A 20,368-nucleotide genomic window follows, 5' to 3' on the forward strand; every position below is an offset into this window, starting at 1 on the left:
CCTTATTTCACCTATCCATTATTGTTAATAACCTTTGTTCTTGTTACTTTTCTAGCGAAAGCTGAGATTCCACCTGTAAGTCCACCCCAGGAGCAGCTGAAACAAGGTGATCCTCACTTGGAAACCGTAAAACTTGATGGAGGGGATGATAACATTGGAGGTAAATTGGTGCTTATTTATACTAGCTTTTAATAAAAATGCCTATTCCTCACTCTTGATGCAAACATTTTTCTGATTCAGTTTGTGGAATTATTTACAGAGAATGTAAGAAGTGAAGACCAGAATCCACAAACATCCATTAAAGAAGGTCTGTCGTGCTCCTCTCTGTTGTCAGACATAAAACAGACCATCGGTGCTGAAAAAACCTGTCAGATGTTTTTAGCCTTGCAGGCGTATAAAACGTCAAACAATTACCAACAGATGGTGTCGACCGTTGTGAGTCTATTGACTGAGAGGGATGAGGACATAACTCTACTAGAACGTTAGTCAATTTCTTTTGTTTATCAAAACCATTTACTTTTACCCTGGTTAAAACCAGACCCTTCTCAGTCCTACAGTGGGGAGAACAAGTATTTGATACACTGCTGATTTTGCAGGTTTTCCCACTTACAAAGCATGTAGAAGTCTGTCATTTTTATCATATGGTAAATAAATGTACTGTATTTATATAACGCTTTAACATTCATGCACCGACGGCGGTGTCAGCCATGCAAGGCGCCAACCAGCTCGTCCGGAGCAGATGGGGTTAGGTGTCTTACTCATGGAGCCACTGCCGTATCATAGGTACTCTTCAACTGTAAGTGACAAATCCAGAAAATCACATTGTATGATTTTAAGTAATTAATTTGCATTTTATTGCATGACATAAGTGTGTGATACAGCAGAACTTACTGTATTTGGTACAGAAAACTTTGTTTGCAATCACAGAGATCATACGTTTCCTGTAGTTCTTGACCAGGCTTGCACACACTGCAGCAGGGATTCTGGCTCACTCCTCCATACAGACCTTCTCCAGATCCTTCAGGCTTCGGAGCTGTCGCTGGGCAATAAGGCCTTCAGCTCCTCCAAAGATTTTCTATTGGGTTCAGGTGTGGAGACTGGCTAGGCCACTCCAGGACCTTGAGATGCTTCTTACGGAGCCACTCCTCAGTTGCCCTGGCTGTGTGTTTCGGGTCGTTGTCATGCTGGAAGACCCAGCCACGACCCATCTTCAATGCTCTTACTGAGGGAAGGAGGTTGTTGGCCAAGATCTCGCAATACATGGCCTCATCCATCCTCCCCTCAATACGGTGCAGTTGTCCTGTTCCCTTTGCAGAAAAGCATCCCCAAAGAAGGATGTTTCCACCTCCATGCTTCACGGTTGGGATGGTGTTCTTGGGGTTGTACTCATCCTTCTTCCTCCAAACACGGCGAGTGGAGTTTAGACCAAAAAGCTCTATTTTTGTCTCATCAGACCACATGACCTTCTCCCATTCCTCCTCTGGATCATCCAGATGGTCATTGGCAAGCTTCAGACGGGCCTGGACATGCACTGGCTTGAGCAGGGGGACCTTGCGTGCGCTGCAGGATTTTAATCCATGACGGCGTAGTGTGTTACTAATGGTTTTCTTTGAGACTGTGGTCCCAGCTTTCTTCAGGTCATTGACCAGGTCCTGCCGTGTAGTTCTGGGCTGATCCCTCACCTTCCTCATGATCATTGATGCCCCACGAGGTGAGATCTTGCATGGTGCCCCAGACCGAGGGAGATTGACCGTCATCTTGAACTTCTTCCATTGTCTAATAATGGTGCCAACAGTTGTTTCCTTCTCACCAAGCTGCTTGCCTATTGTCCTGTAGCCCATCCCAGCCTTGTGCAGGTCTACAGTTTTATCCCTGATGTCCTTACACAGCTCTCTGGTCTTGGCCATTGTGGAGAGGTTGGAGTCTGTTTGATTGAGTGTGTGGACAGGTGTCTTTTATACAGGTAGCGAGTTCAAACCGGTGCAGTTAATACAGGTAATGGGTGGAGAACAGGAGGGCTTCTTAAAGAAAAACTTAACAGGTCTGTGTGAGCCAAAATTCTTAATGGTTGGTAGGTGATCAAATACTTATGTCATTTTTGTTTAAGATTCCTTCTCTAACATTTGAGGAGTACCTATGGTAAAAATGACAGACTTCTACATGCTTTAAGTGGGAAAACCTGCAAAATCGGCAGTGTATCAAATACTTGTTCTCCCCACTGTAGGACTGAGAAGGGTCTGGGGAAGGTTCATTGACAGCTCATTTCCAAAGGGGCCTCACCAACGGACGTCGTTTAAATGTCTCTGGACGCAATTGGATAAAAAGATTGTCATTGTGTAAAGTCCGCCTCAACGTTTGTGATTGGTGCCTCCATATGGAAAGATTGGAAATGAACATGAATGGGCTCTTCGCCAGACTAACTTCCAGAGTTAAACTAAATTTGCCTGAAATTTGTCTGCGTTTTCCCAGGCTAATTGAATTTATCAAATTGTGTATCTGTTGGAAAAGAGGTTTAACTTGATCGGTTTGGTCTAGGTTTATCTGTGCTCATTCCACCACAGCACAGGAAGCAGTTCAGTGAGCTGTTAAAATCCTTGACTCGAAATGATACAGTGGTGAACCAGGATCCAGCCATGAAATCAAGTCCACAGATTCAAGGTATTTTGTTTTAGTAGTAGTATCAAGTATATATATTTTATGTATAGTATGTAAACATTGTAATTATTCTGAAAAAAAAAATATTTTTCTTTGCAGCGTCTCCGTAATCTGCAGAAAAGACTCAAAGAAGATATCATCCTTTTCATGAATGCTGCTAGGACGTTGAATATATATATATATATATATATATATAAATGTTACAAATAAATGTTTTATACTACAATTACTGAGTTGGGAACTTTTTTTTTTCTTTTACGGCCAGAGATTATTTATACAGGTCATCCGCAGACACACTTAAAGTACTCACACTTTCAGCATTTTGACAGTCTGTTTTATTCTCATAGTTGACCCACAAACAGTCAGGCTCATCTGGACGAGGCACAATTAAGAATGACATGTTGACCGTGTGCTGGTCGTGGAAAGACACATTGTAGTGATGCTCTCTCTGTGCTTGAGATGGGACACATAAATGTGGCAGTTGTAACGTTGCGGTCCAGTTCACCTCTACCTTGATGTTAAGTTTTGGCAGAAGAGGAACCAGTCTATTGCCCTCATGGTACAGTCTGAAGTGCAGGTTTCCTAGTGTGTCTCCTGCCGTCCAATCAATGCGCTCTCAATTTTGCTGTACCATTACAACATCAGATCCCTCTTCCTGTCTGTTACAACCTGGACACAGAAATAAATAAATAAACACTGTAAGATATTATACATAACCACATGATAAATAAATAAACATTATATTATATTATAAGTACTCACCTTTATATTTTCACCGTCTGGCAGACAGCTTGACATTTTTGACCTTTCAGTGTCTACGATGGATTTCAGGACCTAAAAACTTTTTTTTTTAATTAATAATAATAAAAAATTGAGGCTTTCTACCTATTACCATAATCTTTTCTATTTTAAGCGGTCAGCGGAATGGCGGGCCTGTCGATTGGACTTACATAAACCCTAACACTAACTCCCACCAAAGAAAAAAAAACAACCCACATACCAATTGACCCCGGCCCAAACACTAAGTTATGCCCACCTACCCCAGAGACAAAAATAAATAAATAAATGTGTATATATATGAGCAACAGGACAGAATAAAAACAATCACAGGTAGAAGTAAAGTAATACTTATTTCCTTTCTTTATTGTAACTTTAAATTATGTTTTTGTTTAGTTTGTTTTTTTGCTATAGTTAGTCACACCAATTTGCACTTACAAATGGTCCTTTGTGAACTGGGTAATGGCCGAATTTGCATGCCTACCACTACACAATACAGTCATCCATTAGTACAGCTCACTGTTGGTTTTATCTATCTATCTATCTATCTATCTATCTATCTATCTATCTATCTATCTATCTATCTATCTATCTATCTATCTATCATCATGAGTTCAAAAATAAATATTGTTGACTAATAACCTTTAATAAAAAAACATGTGACTACATATTAAAAATTCCATCAATTAAATCTACATAATTAAAATCACACTCTTTAATAATAACTCTTTTATAAATCCATGAATCAGTGCAAAGTTCGCGTGTGAATGCTAGATGGCAGTAGAGCTCCATCTATGATTTTCCCGGTGAATGATTCTAGTTTTCATTTCTAACCCCTCACTCTAACCCTAACACCTGCTCAATCAAGCCCTCTGGTGGAGAACAGTTTACATAACATGGATTAACCTGCTAAGATTTCACAAATGTTAGCAGAAAATCAGATTGTTTTCACTATGCTTTATCTAAACTATTCTATGAACTTTAACCTGACTATCATGAACCTCCATCCATCCATCACTCCACCCATCCATGTAACACAGGCCTAAAAAACATTAACTTTTTTAAACAAAAACATATTTTTACAAAAAAAAAAGTTGTTCATCCATCCATCCATCGAAATAGACACTTACCTGTCAGCACTGGTGCTGATATGCACGGTAAATGCAACCAGTTCCCATTGACAGGTGAACAGCTGGGAAAAACTCAAGTTCACATCCATCCATCCATCCATCCATCCATCCATCCATCCATCCATCCATCACTCCATCCATCACTCCATCTATAGAAATAGACACTTACCTGTCAGCATTGGTGCTGTTTCAGCACTCGTGCTGATATACACGGCAAATGCAACCATTTTGCATTGACAGGTGAACAGCTGGGGGAAAACTCAAGTTCAGTTTGCGTCAGGGCGTCTGCATGGATGCAGGGTCAAAGGCCAAAGGCCTGGCACGCTACCTCACCTAACCAGCTATACCTACCCACCACCTGCACAAAAAAACAGAAAACAAAACCAAAAAACACTGACCACTGGCGGGACCTACACAGACCCTACCCAAAATATACCAGGATAGACCACCCCTATATAAAATAACCCTAGATACAACAGCAATTTATAAAATAGACCCCTGTTAAAAAAAAAAAAAAATCTAAAAAATAAAGTGCAGTACCGTGTCTACACACCTGGTGGCGCTAGAGGCGCACCAAACCACCACCAGTCGACTAGCCATACATCAATTACTATATAAACCAAGTTTCGTACAGATAAAACACACCGTTGCAGATATATGGACAGTTAAGATTCGGCCAATCAGATTCCATATATGCAAATGAGGGTGGTTACTAATGAGGGTGAAAGTCGTTTTTACCTCCCTACCTAACCCTAACCCTAACATGAGATCAACACACAAGATGAAAGATGTCTTAAAAGGCATTTATTTTTCTAACATTTAAAACTTAGACCACAGAGTTACAAATATGTAATAAACGATCAGGAGTCAGCTGACCAATCAGGACGTGGCACCAATCAGACTGCAGGACCAATCCAGTCTTCTTCCTGGACAGAGAACAATACAAACAACTCACACATAGAAACAGATCAAAAGGGACATAACTTGATAATTTTGCTTGTTTTAATGTATTAGCCATCCATCCATCCAGGCCCAGCCAGAGCAGGACAACTGGGCATAGGTGCTCAAATTCATACAAAGCCACATTACATACAGCCATTGAGCCGGTTCAGCACTGGTGCTGATATGCACGCCAAATGCAACCATTACGCATTGACAGGTTAACAGGTGGGGAAAACTCAAGTACACTTTGCGTCAGGCCGTCTGCATGCAGGGTCAAAGGCCACAACACCACTTGTGATTTGCAATAGAAGAAAACATTACATTGAGTTTGTGAATAAACAATGCATTCATTTTGAAATTGTTTTCTGTAAATACACTGGTTTCTGTTGCAATGTTAAGGGCCTACGGAGCATGAGAACTGGACTCAGAGGCTCAAATCAGGAGGGGGGGGGGGGGGCTCACTTTTGTATACACTAAAAAGTAATTTGGTTGTATACACTAATGCATGACATCTCAAATTAAAATATTTATAGAGAACAAGCAGAGAAATTGAGATGGGTAACAGATTTATTTGAAAAATAAAAAAGTGACAAACATTTTACAAAATAACATCTTAAAAAGAAACAATGTAAACATTAAAGAACTATAAAATAAAAACTATAACAGAACTATAAAATTGAGACAAAACAACTGGCAACGAAATCAAGCTCTGTGGACTGAGGGGAAAGGGGAGACAAAAAAACCCCGGCAGGCAGCCATCTTCGGCACAAGATCCACATACAAATTCATCCAGTCCTCGGAACCAAGCTTCGCCTGTGTCGAAAAGTGACAGGACAGATTTTTTAGGTGCAAGTCCTGGCCTACTCATCAAGCCATTCTAGGTTTAAGCCCTCGCCACGGAATGAGGTCCTCCGAACACCATAATCGAATTTGAGCTGGGTGTCGACAGGTATGTCAGAGAGCGCTTTGAACAAAATTACATCCGTTTTCACTCCACTCAGCTTAACGGAGCAGTAAAACGGCTTTAAGTTTGGCATCTTTGCAGAATGATTTATGAGTCGGCCAAACGTGTCCGAGTTGGGATGGCATGTGCAGGGAAAGGTCTGCGCGTCGACACATAGGTCTCTTTGGCCCGCCTTAAAAAAAAACAAGTAGCCAGCCTGGTCACCGAGGTCCCGCATCATCTCCTTCCCAACTGATGCTGGAATCACCTTCCCGTGATAGTCACAAACTATTTCCCCTTTAAGAAAGGGCCGTGTTGCAACCACTCCTACAATAGAACAAAACATTACATTTTGAGTTGGTTGAATAAACATTGCATTCATTTGAAAAATGTGTTCTGTAAAAAAAAAAAAAAAACCTCTACTGCCTATGCTAATAATTCACTGCAGTATACGTTGCATGGCCCACGTTTCATTTATAGAACAAACTAATGCCACAGTTTTACCCTTACCACGACCTTGCTTGGCACCGAAGTCCTTAATAGCCAGCCCCGTCCAGGTCTGCTCAGACAGGCACTTCATTATGGCCTCATCCGACTCTATGGCGAGGTTGGAAGGAGATGGTTTCCACAACCGTTGAATCTCCTCTGGCTTCGGGTAGTTGGACTTCCACCCCTCCTGCCTAATCAGCCTCGACAACTTTCCGGTCGAAGGCTTATGGACTTTGAAGTGTTCTGAAAGACAAAATGAAACCACTTTACTCAAAAGAAGTCAAAAGTGATCGTGTGAGTCGGACATTGCTGCGTTTTGATAGAGATAGTGTGTGGTAGGAAAAGGTGTTTGGGTTTGGAGTTTGTATTAAAAAAAAACAAACAAAGGTTTAGTTTTGACCAGGAGATCAAACCCTTGGCTAATTGTGTGATGTGGGTGTGTTGCTGTGTTAAGGGGTTTAGAAAAAAAAAATGCCTTAAGCATTGGTAAAAACTTGGCGGCTGTTTACAAAAAAATTGTAAAAAAAATTAAAAAAAACACCCACAGCAACCTGCAGCGTCTGCATGTTAAAATGCGGGACAATGCTGTATTGGTGGATTCGGAGACTTACCCAGAAGATATTCCCGCCTCTGGGCGTACTGCGAGACCCGCCACTTATCATAGAAGGTGCGGTCTTCAGGAAACCCATACTTCACACGCTGTTTTTTCGATGGAGGCTGCCCATCCAGTGAAATGGGAAAACTGGTCACAAATGCAGAGAAGTCTTTGCGGGCAGTTGGCAGACTCGAACTGCCTCCGGCTGTAGCCAATTCAGCAAATGACTGGTGGTCGTCGTCCGAAGAATTGCTTTGTAGGCGAGGAACAAAAAGGTTTGTTACTTGGGCAAAATTATGGCTACTCGGATGTAAAGATTGTTTGTGACATGTTAGGTCCTTGCTGCGTGAAGAGACATACACGCACAAAGAGTCCAGCAGCACAGCTGCGTCAACAGCGTCCTGGCACAACCAGAATGAGCACAACCGGGTTAAATCATCTAGAAAACAATACAGAATAAAAGAGAGAAAAAAAATAGGAGGCCAAAAACAATTTATATAGATGTAATGCTCTCCCTGTGTCATGTCTGGGAAGAACTGCAATAATCATTACGAACATTTTTATTAGCTTCTCGAGACATTCACAGCTCAAGGATTTTACTGCCATAAGGTCTACTCTACATACTAAATCATAATTTAAAAAACTGGTTATGCATCAGTGATTTAAACGATGTGTACTAAAATGAATGGTGCTCTGTCTGAACTTGAGAACTTCCGTGAAACGTACCACTGTCTTGTAGAAGAGTGACAGCTATGTGTTTCCTGAGGTTGTTAACTGATTCTTCATCACTGGAAAAATCAATTGGCTGCTGACGGAGAATACATTCGGCAAACTACAAAAAATGTAATAAAAAAAGATGTGTGTATATATATATATATATATATATATATATATATATATATATATATATATATATATATATGTTGTCATTTTAGGACAGTGCTATTAGAAATTACTATATGATGTCCATGGCCACCATCATATAATCATCCTTATTTTTTTATTTATTATTCAATCAAATTGGATGTTTAAGTCATTGAAACTTGAATTCATCAAACTGACTTAAAAAAATAAGTTGAATCTTATATGTCAGGAAAACATATTACATTAACTCATCAAAATAAGTTGAGCAGTTTTTTACACCTTTGATACCTTCAGTGCAAAAACTCCACAGGACGAGGAATCCCTCTGTTTGGGATGAGGAACCGTCTCGCACGTCCAGGCTGAGGCGTCGTATCCTCTCTGAAGCATCAGTGCTCTTATATTGACAAACAACAATGTAACAAATGACAGCGCTATGCATTGTAGTTTCAAATACATTACTGTAAAAAGCCTTTGATTTTATTTATTCATACCTTGTCACCTTCTGGCACTTCATTATATCGATTTGACTTTCTCCCATTGGGTCTAAAAACAATGCCTTCTTCTGTGATGGCAGGATAACCTTTCAGTATTTTAGAATATATAGAAACATAGTTATGCACACTAATGGTCCATTTTAGTTTGGTTTATTTCAAAAACAAAGCAAGTTCCATCTTATACCGTAACTGTCCAGTGGTTGTGCTTGTTTGTGATGCCAATGATGAAGTGGTACACTGAGGGGTCAATCTGAAAATATTTTTGTTGTTGTTAGAATTCAAAGCCTTTGTGACCTTATCGTATTTACACTGAATAAAACCAACCTTCAGCATTGTTAAATGTCCTCGCCAAATTTTTCTCATTTCAAAGCTGTCTATGTAGAATGCCTGCTCTGCTGACCGAATGTTGAATTTCTGGATTTCCAGATAGATGAAGGCATTGATGACCTGCTGACAATGAGGTTCACATGAGGGTGCATACATGTTGTGTTTATTATACATAATAATAAAGTCAAGCGACTGTTTGTTTGTGTACCTCACTCTCGAGCTCCAGACCTGGAGAAGTACTGTAAAGGTCAAAAAAGAAGACTTTGTATGGCCCAATTTTGGAGACCATCACAAAAACATTCTTTCCTCTCCATGCATCTGTAATGCCTGTATTTGAAAACATACTGAGTGTATAATGTCACTTTTCAAAGAGCCTTCCCATAGTTCACATCACAGACGCAATATTTCTAACTTACACTGTTCTATGCGTGGGCTGACTTGAGTTTCTGACACAGTTTCTGCTGTGGAAGGGTGGATAACACAGTGATAGATTATTTGTTTATTTAGTTTGACAACACAACTACAATTTTAAATGTGTCTTGCCTTATACAAAATAAATATAATGTTAAAAAAAGTATGTGAATTGATATTTTACTGTTTGTACATGTGCCCAGATCCAGCAGACGATGCTCTAGCCTCCTCATGTCTTCCTTGCTATCTATAATGAGTTGGACAACATGTCGTCTTACATCCTTGTATTGCCTTCTGATGCGTCTCACAGACTCTAGAAAGAAATAATGAATGTGAATTATGAGATGGGTTATTGTCCCAGTGCTAACTTATTCCATATGGCTATCACTCAAAGCAATTGTCTAATAAAAGGACTTGAGGATAGAATCATTTGATCTCTCTCTCTCTCTCTCTCTCTCTCTCTCTCTCTCTCTATGTATATATATATATGTAATTAAATTATTCATTCATTGACGATGTCCTTAAAGACACTTGATGAAGTGGGACCAAACTTTGCATGGCAGTTTTCTAGTGAATCGGGCCTTACCTTCTTCCATTGTCACACGTCAAAAATCAGTCTCTTGCAATAACTGATTCTTTTTAGAAAACCTACAAATAATCATTCAAAAAGTATAAATTAAAAAGAGCCAAAGATGTTGATAAATACACAATCAAAAATACAATTTAAACAAGAGAACAATAAAGACTACAAAATTAATCATTGTTTCGCTACATGACGTTCAAGCATGGTATTTTTTTTAGTAAAAAAATGTTCATGTCCAAATGGTTTTATATATGGCAGAGAAAAAAAAAAAAGCTATAGCAAAAGTGTTACAAGGTAACAACACAGCGTATAAACGCTCGATCACTTCAAAGCCACATGAAACTGTTATTTATCCACTCAGTAGCCCAGTTTCGAAACCGCTCACGTGATGTCATAAGTACAGGCATAACTTGAAATATCATGCAAATAATTAAAAAAGTGGAAAGACTGTCACCTTGATCAGCAGAAGATCGATCTCACACGGTGTAAAACAACAGGTTTGATTGACAGTAAGACGTCACAGGTCACAGAGGGGGATGGGAATTAGTAGAGTAGCGGTGGCCATACAGTAGGCTATAATATCTCTAATTTACACTCGTGGCCACTGATGTTTTGCCCCTCGTAGCAAAGGCAAGGCACGTTATTTATATAGCACATGTCATACTCAATGGCAATTTAAAGTGCTTTACATGAAAAGGAAACATAACAATATAAAAAGTAAAAAATAAAAAAAGAGAAAAAACTACTTAAAGCACATGTGCATTTCATTTGAGACCGAAGGACAGTGGGGTCGATTGAACATATCATATCATTTTGTCTATTCATAAAGATTGTCAGACACGTTGCCCCTTCATTTTTAATATTCTGCATCTATAATAAACTTTAGGCCATAACTGAGAACAGAATAAGGAGCGGGACTTCTCATTTAAAAAGGAATCTGCTGCCCTCTGCTGGACAACTTGAGACAACTTCCACTTTAGCAACAGATATCCTCCTGGGACCCAGAAAAAAAAAGTTTTTTGAATTTAGTTTTTTTCCAGGTTATCACACTGTTTAGAGCACAATAAACAAATGGTAAAAAAAAACATTTTTGAAAAATAATATTTTATTCATACGTTATGCTATGTCCTCTGTAGTGGACGTCAGGACTAAGTTGTTTAAAAAATAAAATGACATGAAATTATATGTATAGGCAAAAACAATGGGATTTTTTTTTTCAATCACCAATAAATTTGGGGGTTTCAGGATTTTTTCAACCAAAATTTGTATAAAGATTATTCTCAACTATGTTATGAAAGAAATAATGGAATGAATTGATACACCATTTTACTTTATGCAATATGTGGGTAAAATGTCCATAAATTAATATTCCCATTCAATGCAATGTATCTATAAACTGTATCTAATGTGCACATTAATGTGTTCTTGGAGCAACATTTAATGAAAAAAGAAGTGTAATAATTGGAGTAATAATTGGCAACATTTGAATAATAATATCTAATATTTCATAGAAATATTGATGTATAATTTATTTCCATATTCACTTGTTTCGTCTCACAAAATGCCTGATAAACATGATTTAAGTCCTGGTGTCCTCTACAGTGGACACGTATGAAATCAATGCCCTGTTCTGTAACAGAATTTTTTTTTTTTTTTTTAAACCCCTTAACATTTTCCTGAGATGTTGTTTTATGAAATACAATCTGAAAAGTAGTCCAATTTACTTTTTTTTTACCAAAAAAAAAACCTCTACTGCCTATGCTAATAATTCACTGCAGTATACGTTGCATGGCCCACGTTTCATTTATAGAACAAACTAATGCCACAGTTTTACCCTTACCACGACCTTGCTTGGCACCGAAGTCCTTAATAGCCAGCCCCGTCCAGGTCTGCTCAGACAGGCACTTCATTATGGCCTCATCCGACTCTATGGCGAGGTTGGAAGGAGATGGTTTCCACAACCGTTGAATCTCCTCTGGCTTCGGGTAGTTGGACTTCCACCCCTCCTGCCTAATCAGCCTCGACAACTTTCCGGTCGAAGGCTTATGGACTTTGAAGTGTTCTGAAAGACAAAATGAAACCACTTTACTCAAAAGAAGTCAAAAGTGATCGGTGTGAGTCGGACATTGCTGCGTTTTGATAGAGATAGTGTGTGGTAGAAAAAGGTCTTTGGGTTTTGGGTTTGCATAAAAAAAATAAAAATAAAAAAAAACACACAACCCCACAGCAACCTGCAGCGTCTGCATGTTAAAATGCGGGACAATGCTGTATTGGTGGATTCGGAGACTTACCCAGAAGATATTCCCGCCTCTGGGCGTACTGCGAGACCCGCCACTTATCATAGAAGGTGCCGTCTTCAGGAAACCCATACTTCACACGCTGTTTTTTCGATGGAGGCTGCCCATCCAGTGAAATGGGAAAACTGGTCACAAATGCAGAGAAGTCTTTGCGGGCAGTTGGCAGACTCGAACTGCCTCCGGCTGTAGCCAATTCAGCAAATGACTGGTGGTCGTCGTCCGAAGAATTGCTTTGTAGGCGAGGAACAAAAAGGTTTGTTACTTGGGCAAAATTATGGCTACTCGGATGTAAAGATTGTTTGTGACATGTTAGGTCCTTGCTGCGTGAAGAGACTTACACGCACAAAGAGTCCAGCAGCACAGCTGCGTCAACAGCGTCCTGTGGTCCGACATCACGAGCGCCACGGTCCAGGTAAAACTGCACCGCCTGCCGTTGGGGCTCCGTTAGCTTCTGCGCAGCAATGCCAACCGCCCTGCGCACATCCTGGCTAGTAAAGTGGGGAAGTTTGTGCCTGCAGAAACAAAATGGAACACAAAGGGTTGCCTGTGAAATGACTGTGACTGACAAAATGTAGTTAACGGTGTGCACTCACACACGCATATGTGCAGGTACATACAGATCGTGTAGGCATTTGAGGTCTCGCGATACGCTGGAGACCGCCTCACCGGAGGACACAAGAAAGAAGGCATTGCATGGTTTCTCGTGACAGATGTTCCCTGGCCTTATCTTGCTGAAGTAGACCTGCAAACACTATGGGAAACAAAAACAAAAAAGGGAAAAAATGTCTGTGCGAACAAAAGATTATTAAATGGTATAAACAATGGTAGCAAGTCATCGGCTGTTTATGTCATACTAAAACTCACAGCTTCCTCCCATTGGGTCAGGGCAAGCAGCGTGTTGGTATCCGTGCCCCTCCCTACGCCGATCACCACCCTGCCACTATGCTCAAACCGATCAAGCCAATCTGAATCCTGGATAACGAAAGAGCGGTCACTAATGCATACGTAAACACTGCATCATATCATGAGCGTAAAGTCTTTAAAGTAGACATGGACTTACTGTCAAGGACTCCACAGCAATCGGGCGCAGCATGTGGGCAAAAACCAGTGTAGCTTCGCAGTAGTACCTATACATGGTACTTTCTCTGTGCCCGAGTTTTCTGCCCATCTCCAGATCTTGACACATCCTGTTTATTTCCGGCTTCGCCACTCTTAAAATAGTTTGACAATCTTTGAGTGCAGCAATCCCAAAGAGGAAGAACCTGTTTGGACAAAACAAAAAACAAGACAGGTGTAAGGGATCTGCTGGAGGCAAGTATAGATGAGAACTCAAATGCATTTAGAAACATATCAAGATCAGACATAGAACAAAAGCACAGCGTGGCATTAACTCACAACAGAAGGATGGGACGGCATGACACTCAGCAAACACGGGTACAGTGAAACAAAAAACTGACAAAGACACGTGGCAAACATGAGGGCTTAAATACACACAAGACTAATGACAAGACAAGGGACACCTGTAAACAATGAACCAATGACAACATGGCACATTAGACAAGGGAACACATGGCAGGATCATACTCAACACCAGACAAACAGCTGACAGACACTGTGTCGAGTTGATGAGGGTGATTGACTGATTGATTGCAGAGTGTTTGCAGGTGAGAGCCAAGAGCATTTCTTGGCATTGTGACTTTATCATCTCAGGATAAAAGTGTGGTCGCACATGTCAGTGAGTTTGTTTGTTTGTTTTATTCAGTTGCATTGTCACCTTATGGTAGGTAACATCCACACTACATTTCTCATGATTGATGTTCTTAATTAGTACTTTTGTCTTGTTTCCAGTACAAATGGCTAAATAATCTCAAGTCGAAATGCATTTACTAGAGGAGTAGATTTGTATAAGATGCTGCACTGCAAAAAACAAACATTTTCTTACTTAGTATTATTGTCTGGTTTCCAGTCCAAACATCTAAAAATTCTTACATGAAGATGCATTAAAATGAAGTGGGTTTTTACTCAACACAAGCTAAACTATCTGTCCATGGATTAAGAAAAAGAACCTTAAATTCAATAAGAAACCATATTTTTCTTACCCCATGGACCGATAGTTTTGCTTGTGTTAAGCAAAAAAACCCTTCATTTTAATTATTTCCACAGAAAACCAGACATAATATAGCATTTTACTACTTTAGTAAATTCATCTTGATTTTAAGAAATTCTTTTGATATTAGGACTGGAAAACAAGACATGGATACTAAGTAAGAAAAGCATTTTTTGCAGTGAATGTCTTTGTTAACAACTCCCTTCAATCTGATTTACTTATCACAGAAAACAGGACCCACTATAATTATGACATCTAGTGAATGCATCCTGATTTAAGAATTGTTAGATATTTGGACTGGAAAACGAGACAAGGATACGGAGGGGGAATAACACTCTTTTTCTTTTTGCAGTGTAGCACACGGTTTACTGCACTTACTTTTGAGTCGGACCAGACGGGACTACGCGGGTTGGAGATGGAGCTTCAGCATCGGTCTCCGAGGGCTGATTGGCAACGAAGAAGCCGCGGCGAAGAAGTTCATTGACCAAGTTGGCCTGGGAGCATCTGTCAGGAATGAGCTTGCAGATGACATTGTAGTCCCAGTTTCTGCCGTAGCGGACCCAACCCTTGCTTGAGGCCTTTGCGCTCTGCACCTCGGCTGCTCTCTCCTCTGGAGTGCTGCTCCTCATGCACACACGAGCCAGGTGAACGGAGATGCACTCCTGAGGCTTGTGGCACCGCAAGCAGTGGACAAGATGACGATCAGGAGTCCTGGGAGACAAACAGACACGTGAAAGAAATTATTTCAACGATTTTAAAGAACAATTCATGATTTGAAGAAATGTAATTAAAAAAAAAAACCACACTAAATGAGCAGCAGCACAACAGGGCCTGCCCTGCACTAATGCCATTTGCATTGTGAGGGCCTTAGTCTGTGCACGCTCACACCCTTTAATGACAATGGTCATCTTAAACCTAAACGTTGTCTTTAAACGCTGAGAAACACACAATGAATTCGCTTAAACTTGGTTTTAAAAAAATAAAATAATTTGTTTGTGCAATTGTTGTAGTAATTGTTTGTTCTTCTAAACAACTCGCTTTGTTTGTATTCTTTCCAGAAAACAAGACATTGCATCTTATTCCGTTTTACTCCTCTATTAAATGCATAATTATTTATATATAGTGTATATATATTTTTCAATATTTGGACTGTTTTAAAAAAAAAAGACAAACACTAAGTTGGAAAATCATTTTTGGTAGTGTATTTGCAGTCCAGTTTAAACTAAGAATATAGGTGGAAAATGCCTGGTGATCGGGTGTCTCTTAAATTGAAAACACAATAGGTTTGCTTTGAAACGTTGTTAACATGAGTTTTTTGTTTGTTTGTTTTTTTTTGGTTGAGAGAAATTGGTTTCTCTGTAACCACCATGACCTCTGACCTCAATGAATTGATTGTAGCTTATTCACAAAAAACAAGTCGAAGTTGAAAGCTGGATTCTAACTATACATTTTCTTTACATAAAGGCTTTACTTCAAAACTTTGGAACTACACTACCGTTTAGCAGTTTTAGACCTGTAAGACGTCTTAATGTTTTCAAAAAATGTCCCGTTAGCGCTTACCACGAAGACCACGCCCATAGCACCTATAGCACCTTGAATACTTAATGTTTATATATATGAGACACTTCAGAAATCAATCGCATGCCGAATAGCCGATCAAAAAACATTGATTATTATTACCATAAATGTTGATACTCGGAGACTATGTTGCTGCAAATAAGTCGGAGGAACGCGGGCGCATTCGTCGACCTGGAGCTGACTAGAGGAAACCGATATAACACAAAAAAATAATGTTTAGAAGCATTACCTTTTCTGTACTGTATCAGCCATGGAAAAATCAGTCAGGGAATAATACGTATTCGACAAAGTCTAATAAGTAAAAGTTGTTCGATAAAGTCGTTTGGTTTCCGCTATTCAAAGTGGAATTTAAATCCAATGGGGTGGGGCCTAACTTTTTTCCAACATCACTACATGGAATAAAAGTCTGGAATGAAAGTGTGTTGATCAAACATTTAATAACCTAAGGTCAACGATGTGTAATACAATTTTTTAAAAATATTTTTAAACCAATATGTAAAAAGAAGATATATATATATTTAGTACAACTGTTTGTAAGTATTCTTATTTATTTTCTACACATTATTATTTTATTGCAGGAATGATTGATCATTAGTTACATTGACAAGCAAACAACTCCAAATGCATAATTGCATATCATAACTCACAATTTATAAGGACAAAACAGAACTGCTATTAATAACTATGTTAATACTTATTTGAGAGAAATAAATCTGAATTACTAAAGTTATTGGTTGTAACTACAATATAATAACATTATAGAAATGAAGATTACATGTTTTTTGTAAAATACATTCATAGAACCATGTATATATGAATAAAAGGAACATTTGCAGTGAATAGTATCACATAAGCTGAAGGAAGTCACAATTTTTTTTTTCAAATGCATAATTGCATCCTGTGTTTCTACTTAAATCCTTCAATTATGAATTTATAGAGGTTACTAACTGTTTCATAACTCGCAATTTATAAGGACAAAACAGAACTGCCATTAAAAACTATGTTAATACTTATTTGAGAGAAATAAATCTGAATTACTAAAGTTATTTGGTAATGTGTTTGATCAATGTCACAATGTGACGTTGATTCTAAATAATTTTTTTTAAACACTGGTAATACAATGTCGCTGTCTGATGTACCAAGTTAATGTTGAAATAACATTAATATGTAAACTGCACTTCAATGGTGTGTCAACAAATTGGCATTATAAGGCATTAAGTTGCTTTGATTCTAGGGGGGACTTTATAAAAAAAGGAAAAAAAAAGAAAAGAAAACAAGCTTATTTGTATATGTACCTTCATATTTATTAAATTCACATTGTTATGGTGACATTTTCCAGAGCAGCATTGATAGGTTTGCTGTGCAGATGTTTCTCACTGGCCCACCCTGTTCAGGCAGCACAACCACTGTACATACTGGAAAGACGTCTCCTGCACATAAGGGGACAGCGCTGTCATATTCATGGTGGGGAAGGGGTAAAAAAAATCTGGCAGGCTCTGGCATCACTCCAACAGATATTTGATCTGTTTATATCCATATAAACAACTAATTCATACAGTCCTCGGAACCGAGCTTCGGATAAGCATGAAATCAAAATAGTACTTGCAGCCAGTAGTGTTCGCAGGGTGGGTGTGGTGTTGGGTTTTGTGGGGGACGGACACGTTGAGCACTTGTTTGCACAGGACAGCTCCTAGGTGCTGACAGTGGAAAAAAGTGCAGTGACTTACATTTTACACAGGGTGGCGCCAGTACTCATCAAACCCTGAAGCACACAGAAGAAAAACTTTATGCCAAACCTCACTTACTGAGGTGAAGCACACGATGAGGCTCTGGTAATCAGTCAAAAAAAAAAAAAAAAAAAAACTGAAATAACATTCCCACATTTCCATTGCTTTACAGGTGCTATATTCACGGTGCTATATTCACTCTCACTTGCAACATGATTTAAAAATTAATAATGATGTTAAACTAGTTCTCATGAATTATGACATTAATCAGAATAATAAGATGTCTGAATAGAGATGTCTGAATAATAAGATGAATGAATGTATATTTGAATATTTTATTCATATTTCATATTATTAACCATCACAATTAAATAAATAAATAAATATTAACAAGTATAATAAATGTCTGTTTTGATTCTATAAAAGATGTGCAACAGAGTGACGCTCCATCACAAGTGATCTGGCATCAAATCTGGTACTGCATCAGTCCAAACCTAACCCAAATCAAAACCTAACTCACACACAAGCTGAAAACAAGCCCCACCCACTCAAGCACAATCCAAATCTACCCAAGTCCAAACAACCAAAAGTCTAACTCCATCCATCCATGTGACACAGGCCTAAAAGACATTCACTTTTTCAAACATAAAAATATATTTTTTAACAAAAGTTGTTTAAACTCATGTATCTATATATTCATCTATTCATCTATCTATCTATTTATCTATCTATCCATCCATCCATCCATCCATCCATCACTCCATCACTCCATCCATCCATGTATAACACAGGCCTAAAAACATTCACTTTTTCAAACAAAAACATATTTTTTTTAACAAAAAGTGGTTTAAACTCATGTATCTATATATTCATCTATTCATCTATCTATCCATCCATCCATCCATCCATCCATCACTCCATCACTCCATCCATCAATGTAACACAGGCCTAAAAAACATTCACTTTTTCAAACAAAAACATTTTTTTTAACAAAAACATTTTTTTTAACAAAAAGTTGTTTCAACTCATGTACCTATCTATCCATCCATCCATCCATCCATCCATCCATCCATCCATCCATCCATCCATCCATCCATCCATCCATCCATCCATCACTCCATCCATCAATCTATCTATAGAAATAGACACTTACCTGTCAGCATTGGTGCTGTTTCAGCACTCGTGCTGATATGCACGGCAAATGCAACCATTTTGCATTGACAGGTGAACAGCTGGGGGAAAACTCAAGTTCAGTTTGCGTCAGGGCGTCTGCATGGATGCAGGGTCAAAGGCCAAAGGCCTGGCACGCTACCTCACCTAACCAGCTAAACCTACCCACCACCTGCACAAAAAAACAGAAAACAAAACCAAAAAACACTGACCACTGGCGGGACCTACACAGACCCTACCCAAAATATACCAGGATAGACCACCCCTATATAAAATAACCCTAGATACAACAGCAATTTATAAAATAGACCCCTGTTAAAAAAAAACAAATCTAAAAAATAAAGTGCAGTACCGTGTCTACACACCTGGTGGCGCTAGAGGCGCACCAAACCACCACCAGTCGACTAGCCATACATCAATTACTATATAAACCAAGTTTCGTACAGATAAAACACACCGTTGCAGATATATGGACAGTTAAGATTCGGCCAATCAGATGCCCTTTATGCAAATGAGGGTGGTTACTAATGAGGGTGAAAGTCGTTTTTACCTCCCTACCTATATGCCATTTTAACCCTAACCTAACCATAGCCCCAAACTAACCCTAAACCCAAACTAACCATTAGTCCAAAGACTACTTTCAATATTTAACACAAAACAATAAAAAAATATGAACAAACAGTCGATCAAACTCATCTATCCATCTATCCATCTATCCATCTATCTATCCATCCATCCATCCATCACTCCATCACTCCATCACTCCATCCATCCATGTATAACACAGGCCTAAAAACATTCACTTTTTCAAACAAAAACTTTTTTTTTTTTAACAAAAAGTTGTTTAAACTCATGTATCTATATATTCATCTATTCATCTATCTATCTATTTATCTATCTATCCATCCATCCATCCATCCATCCATCACTCCATCCATCCATGTATAACACAGGCCTAAAAACATTCACTTTTTCAAACAAAAACATATTTTTTTTAACAAAAAGTGGTTTAAACTCATGTATCTATATATTCATCTATTCATCTATCTATCCATCCATCCATCCATCCATCCATCACTCCATCACTCCATCCATCAATGTAACACAGGCCTAAAAAACATTCACTTTTTCAAACAAAAACATTTTTTTTAACAAAAACATTTTTTTTAACAAAAAGTTGTTTCAACTCATGTACCTATCTATCCATCCATCCATCCATCCATCCATCCATCCATCCATCCATCCATCCATCCATCCATCCATCCATCCATCCATCACT

At 38.8% G+C, this 20,368-nt stretch overlaps 3 protein-coding genes across 13 annotated transcripts in view; 1 reads left to right on the forward strand and 2 right to left on the reverse strand.

The window, feature by feature from the left end:
• Nucleotides 1-2,875, forward strand: part of LOC309491394 (regulator of telomere elongation helicase 1-like) — a 16,151-nt gene extending 13,276 nt beyond the window's left edge. For 5 of the 8 annotated variants that reach the window (XM_082190431.1, XM_082190432.1, XM_082190428.1 and 2 more), the window contains 4 exons: nt 56-160; nt 260-481; nt 2,536-2,658; nt 2,755-2,875. In XM_082190431.1, the coding sequence (XP_082046557.1) occupies nt 56-160; nt 260-481; nt 2,536-2,658; nt 2,755-2,765 (461 nt within the window). In that variant the 3' untranslated portion in view covers nt 2,766-2,875. Of the gene's footprint in view, nt 1-55; nt 161-259; nt 482-2,535; nt 2,659-2,754 lie in introns of those variants that run through there. The other 3 variants (XR_014203098.1, XR_014203097.1, XM_082190433.1) reach the window with 3 other exon arrangements.
• A 3,178-nt stretch (nt 2,876-6,053) lies between these two features.
• LOC309491393 (uncharacterized protein) lies at nt 6,054-10,936 on the reverse strand. 3 transcript variants are annotated; one of them, XM_082190425.1, is made up of 13 exons: nt 10,214-10,936; nt 9,821-9,940; nt 9,633-9,677; nt 9,425-9,543; nt 9,214-9,336; nt 9,074-9,139; nt 8,887-8,975; nt 8,684-8,789; nt 8,258-8,363; nt 7,892-7,970; nt 7,548-7,783; nt 6,958-7,179; nt 6,054-6,774 (listed from the first exon to the last, which is right to left on the reverse strand). In XM_082190425.1, the coding sequence occupies exons 1-13, from the start codon at nt 10,221-10,223 to the stop codon at nt 6,365-6,367; spliced, it is 1,731 nt and encodes a 576-aa protein (XP_082046551.1). In that variant the 5' UTR covers nt 10,224-10,936; the 3' UTR covers nt 6,054-6,364. The 3 variants fall into 3 exon arrangements, with proteins under 3 accessions (XP_082046551.1, XP_082046553.1, XP_082046552.1); XM_082190427.1 differs by having other exon boundaries at nt 9,812-9,940; XM_082190426.1 differs by lacking the exon at nt 10,214-10,936 and having other exon boundaries at nt 9,425-9,455; nt 9,812-9,946.
• A 1,032-nt stretch (nt 10,937-11,968) lies between these two features.
• LOC309491397 (uncharacterized protein) lies at nt 11,969-13,950 on the reverse strand. Of its 2 annotated transcripts, XM_082190463.1 has the most exons (7): nt 13,903-13,950; nt 13,568-13,769; nt 13,372-13,479; nt 13,125-13,258; nt 12,846-13,019; nt 12,502-12,737; nt 11,969-12,272 (listed from the first exon to the last, which is right to left on the reverse strand). In XM_082190463.1, the coding sequence occupies exons 2-7, from the start codon at nt 13,691-13,693 to the stop codon at nt 11,980-11,982; spliced, it is 1,071 nt and encodes a 356-aa protein (XP_082046589.1). In that variant the 5' UTR covers nt 13,694-13,769; nt 13,903-13,950; the 3' UTR covers nt 11,969-11,979. The 2 variants fall into 2 exon arrangements, with proteins under 2 accessions (XP_082046589.1, XP_082046588.1); XM_082190462.1 differs by lacking the exon at nt 13,903-13,950 and having other exon boundaries at nt 13,568-13,871.
• Between the last annotated feature and the right edge of the window lie 6,418 nt (nt 13,951-20,368).

The sequence above is a fragment of the Leuciscus leuciscus genome, assembly GCF_965113295.1.
Source record: "Leuciscus leuciscus genome assembly, contig: HAP1_SCAFFOLD_202, whole genome shotgun sequence".
NCBI lineage: Eukaryota > Metazoa > Chordata > Actinopteri > Cypriniformes > Leuciscidae > Leuciscus > Leuciscus leuciscus.